General features: G+C 57.5%; 1 protein-coding gene across 2 annotated transcripts; it reads left to right on the plus strand.

The window, feature by feature from the left end:
* The first annotated feature begins 1,074 nt into the window (after positions 1-1,074).
* Positions 1,075-3,855, plus strand: LOC119322099 (cation/H(+) antiporter 15-like). Of its 2 annotated transcripts, XM_037595596.1 has the most exons (2): positions 1,075-3,023; positions 3,102-3,855. In XM_037595596.1, exons 1-2 carry the CDS (start codon positions 1,115-1,117, stop codon positions 3,737-3,739), a joined length of 2,547 nt encoding a protein of 848 aa, XP_037451493.1. In that variant the 5' UTR covers positions 1,075-1,114; the 3' UTR covers positions 3,740-3,855. The 2 variants fall into 2 exon arrangements, with proteins under 2 accessions (XP_037451493.1, XP_037451492.1); XM_037595595.1 differs by having other exon boundaries at positions 1,075-3,855.
* The last annotated feature ends 1,151 nt before the right edge of the window (positions 3,856-5,006 follow it).

A 5,006-nucleotide genomic window follows, 5' to 3' on the forward strand; every position in this document is an offset into this window, starting at 1 on the left:
GGCAGCATGTGGTGTATATTGAAAGTACTACTAAAACAAACTAGATCAAGTTTGGATTAGTAGTACTCTCGACATGCATCACATGTTGCCTCCACTTGAATCTACTCCACGTTTATTTCACTCACAGTTATATATAATAACTAATCATGATCATAAAATCATATGATGAAAGTACTATATATAAAACCACAATGAAAATAAGCTGCAATTTAAAAAATACAGAAAAAGGTAGCAGCAGCGCTTTTCTATAAAAACACTACTGCTACATACAAGTTACAACTATCAGCAGCGCTTTTCCCATGAGCGCTACTGCTAACTAGGTATAGCAGTAGCACTGACATTCCAGCGCTACTGTTAAGAGTTAGCTGTAGGGCCTTAGTAGTAGCGCTGGCTCAAGCGCTACTAATAACTCTAAAACCAGCGCTACTACTAGGGTTTTCCCTAGTAGTGTATAGATGTCTTTAGCAAAACTGTTATGGGGATATCATACTAGTAAATTAAATGGCTTGATATGACAGGATAGGAGGATAGCATGGCGGCTAGGGCTACACACACACACACACACACACACACACACACATATATAGCAACAAAAATGTGCAATGAATTTATCAAGTGTGTTTTATTTTGAACCAACATGTGGTTGGATGGTTTGAGGGACTGTGGTATTCCCAGCCCATCAGGATTCAAATCCGGATTTTCGGCGATGCGCATTCAGTGGGAGGAGACGTTCCCGTCGACGATGAGGCGCCTACGATGACTTCGTAAATCTCAAGATGATATGTCGGCTCAGTCTTTCAGAGGTGCTCATAAGGGTAGGGTGTGCGTGTGTGCGTTCATAGAGGTGAGTATATGCGCGTGTATATGAACGCTTGTGTGTACTGATATTAAAAAAAAGTGTGTTTTATTTTCACTTTATTATATTACTAAAATGGATGGATGGATGGAGGAGGCGAGCATGCATGCATGCACGGTACGTACGTGCCGTCCGTCCAATCCATCCACCCATATATATATATATAGCAATCGGCAAGCTCGTCGCCGGAGTTTGGCCGGCCGGCCGGCCACCTTCCATCCATCCAACGACGACAAATTAAACGATCGATCATCGAGGATGGAGTCCGGCGTGGAGTGCGCGGACGTGGTCCACGGCGACTACTTCATGGGCGGCATGATGGTGATCAACGGCCTCATGGCCGTCGTCCTCCTCCTCTCGGGCCTCTTCCACTCCTTCCTCCGCCGCCTCGGCCAGCCCAGCATCATCTCCCACATCCTCGCCGGCGTCGTGGTCGGCCCCACCTTCCTCGGCCGCGCCGTCGACCTGCGCCGCCTGGGCATGCAGAACGCCGGCAGCGCGCTGGGCGACACCATCTACTACCTCCGCATCATCTTCATGTTCTTCCTCGGCCTCGAGATGGACCTGCGCTACCTCCGCCACAACCTGCGCCGCTCCCTCCTGCTCGCCTGCGGCGGCTCCGCCATCAGCTTCCTCCTCGCCGTGGCCGCGGGGCCCTTCTTCTACGGCATGCTCCACCCAAGCTCCGCAGCCACCTTCCATCCCCAGAAGCTCTACGCCTCCACCGCGCTCTTCATCCTGGTGCTCACCAGCACCGCCTCGCCGGTGCTCATCCGCATCGTCACCGAGCTCAAGCTGACCACCTCCGAGACCGGCCAGCTCGCCATCGGCGCAGCCTTCGCCACCGACATCGCCAGCCTCACCGCCATCAGCATGATGGTGGTGAACCCCACCATCTTCGGCCACGACGGCAAGCCCCTCCCGTCGCGCTCCTCCTCCACCTCTTGCTCCACGCAGTTGATCCTCTTCCTGTGGATGGCGCTGGTGGTGTGCGTGGCCGTGGGCGTGGCCGTGAGGGCGGCCAGGCTGATGAACCGGATGAGGCGGGGCCGGCAGTACGTGAGCAAGTACGAGCTGTTGGGCATGCTGCTGCTCATCGTGGGCCTCTCCCTGGCGGTGCAGTTCATGGGGTACAGCGCCTCCATGGCCGCCTTCCTCATCGGCCTGGCGGTGCCGCGCGAGGGGCCCTTGGCGCGCACGCTCGTCGACCGCCTCACCTACCCGGTGCACCAGATGGTGATGCCGCTCTGCTTCGGCGCCATCGGCGCCAGGCTCGACTTCGCCGAGATCGGGCGCTTCACGGCCACCCAGTTCGCCTTCGCCGTGGCCTTCACCACCGCGGTGAGCTCCGCCGGGAAGGTGGGCGGCACGGTGCTGGTGGGGCGGTGGCTGGGCATGTCGGCGCGGGAGGCGCTGGTGCTGGGCTTCCTGCTCAACGTCAAGGGCTACTCGGACATCCTGGCCATCAACTTGGCGGACAAGAGCAACGTGTGGGGCGACACGGCGCAGGTGGTGCTGGTGGTGGCCTCCATCCTCAACACCTTCATGGCCGGGCCGGCGTCGGCGGCCATCGTCCGGCAGCAGCGGCGCGCCTTCAAGTACCGCTCGCACTGCCTCCAGGAGCTGCGGGTGGAGCAGGAGCTGCGGGTGCTGGTGTGCGTGCACGGCGCCGGCGGCGTGCAGGCCATGCTGACGCTGGCGGAGCTGTCCAAGGGCAGCAGCGCGCCGGTGGCCGTCTACCTGCTGCACCTGGTGGAGCTGCAGACGGCGCGCAAGTACGCAATCACGCACCTGTACAACCAGTCCTTGTCCAAGGAGGAGGAGGAGGAGGAGGAGGAGGAGGACGCCCGGTGGGGCTACTCGTGGGAGATGGAGCAGGTGACGGCGGCGGTGCACGGCTTCACCACCTACGACTACGACGCCGCCGTGCCGGTGCCGGTGCGCCAGATGACGGCCATCTCCAGCCTGGCGTCCATGGACGCGGACGTGCGCAACGGCGTGGAGGACGCGCGGGCGTCGCTGGTGATCGTGCCCTTCCACAAGGAGCAGCGCTACGACGGGCGCATGGTTTCGCGGCGGGGCGGCGACGGGCGGCGGCAGCTGAACCAGCGCATCCTGCAGCGCGCGCGGTGCACCGTGGGGATCCTCGTGGAGCGGCGCCTCCCCGGCATACCTCCTAGCATCAGCGCGGCGCCGACGCCGATGCCAGAGCGCGACGACGACCTTGAGGCGTTGCAGCAGGGAGAGGAAGAAGCGATGCAGCAGGTGGTGGCGGTGTTCCTGAGCGGGGCAGACGACCGGGAGGCGGTGGCGTACGCGACGCGGCTGTCGGCGCACCCGTGGGTGAGCGTGTCGGTGTCCCGGTTCATGCTGCCGGAGGAGTCGCGGAGGAGGATGGGCATGTCCATGTCGGAGGAGGAGGCGGAGGACGAGGAGTTCATGGCGGAGGTGCGCGCGCGGTTCGTGTCGCCGGGGCAGGTGACGTACACGGAGCGGTACGTGAGCAACGGGGTGGAGACGCTGGAGTCGCTAAGCTCGATGGTGGGGGAGTGCTCGCTGTTCGTGGTGGGGAGGGGCGGAGGCGAGGGCGGAGGCGGGGCGGCTCGGAACACGATGACCAGGGGCATGGCGGGGCTGGAGGTGGAGGAGGAGGAGTGCCCGGAGCTGGGCGCGGTGGGGGAGGTGCTGGCGTCGGACGACTTCTTGGGGTGCTGCAGCTGCGCGTCGGTGCTGGTGCTGCAGCAGCACAAGCTGCACCGGAGGATGAGGACATGGAAGAAGCAGAAGCACAAGCAGCACTCTCAGTCCCAGTCCTTGCCCTTCTTCCCCGACGCCGCCGCCGACGACGACGACATCTTCGATTGCGATTGGAATTATGACTAGACTACTCCAGTAGACTAGCTAGACATGCATTATTGCATAGAGTAGCGATCGAGCTAGCTAGAAAAATACGGGACTAGCTACTGTACTAGTACACGTAGAAGAATTAGAAGATAGACACACGCACAAACACAACTAGGCAGGCAGGCATGTAATTAAGATGGTACAATTTGCGTCCGTTAGCTTGAAGAAAATTGTAATCGATTGTGACTTTAATCAGAGATGGATGATTGCAAGAGTTGTTGACGTCTTAGCTCTTAGGTTAGGTGGGTAACCCATGGTGTGCCGCCCGTCTAGCTCGGCGCGACCCCGGAGCAGGAAGCCGCCTACCTCCAACAATGGAGGACGCGCCCGCTGGCGGACAAGCGTGCCGACGACAAGCGGCAAATGGAGCTGGAGCGCTGCCTGGCACGAGAGGCGGAGGGGGAGTGCTTGGAGAGGGAGGCGGAGGAGCGCGGCAGTGCAACCGCCACCACCAAGATAGCAGAACCGGCGAAGGAGGCAGCGTGGGAGACCGCCTTCCCCTGGGCTGGGCCGGCGTCAGCATTCATCAATCTCACCGGTCCCGGGAGAAGGAGGATGACGACGACAACGCATAGGGCAGCGCACTGACGGCGCGAACCTTTTTAGTTTTATTAATGTTTAAGTGGACTTTGACCAATAGGTTGACCGGCCATTTATATTTAATTATCTATATTTTTCGTCCGCGTGTTTATGGTTTATTTATTTTACCTTCATGTGGGGTCTTGAGTCCACGGCAGCCACACTTGGCCTGTGGGGTCTTGGTGCTCCTGCCTGCGTGCATCCCAACTCTACTCCAGTCTGCAGTAGGGTCACTACAGGCAGGCAGGGCGTGGACAAGAGCTTTGCCTTGGGTCCTCGGTAGCAGTACGCCATGTAGGCAGAATATAGAACCGAGGCTGTACACCGATTTTGATTTATTTTTATTTTTTTTGTTTTGCGGGTACACGGATTTTGATATTATTTTTTATTACAGTAAGGGCATGTATAATGGTGCTATTTTAGAAGTGCCACGTAGGATAAATAATGAGGTGAAGGAGAGAGAACTCATAAGAAAAGGCTTGTCTTCTCTTACTTAAGAGAAGATGATTTCTTAGCACAATATGGCTCACCACGTTTTTAGGAATAGCTAGTTAGTGAAGATAAGGCTAAGAGATAACCCGTTGTAGATGTTTTTTTTGTCATCTCTAAATTACATGCAAGATTTAAGATAAGACTATCTTATCAACCGTTGTACATGCCCTAAATT

This window comes from Triticum dicoccoides, chromosome 6B (assembly GCF_002162155.2).
Source record: "Triticum dicoccoides isolate Atlit2015 ecotype Zavitan chromosome 6B, WEW_v2.0, whole genome shotgun sequence".
Classification (NCBI taxonomy): domain Eukaryota; kingdom Viridiplantae; phylum Streptophyta; class Magnoliopsida; order Poales; family Poaceae; genus Triticum; species Triticum dicoccoides.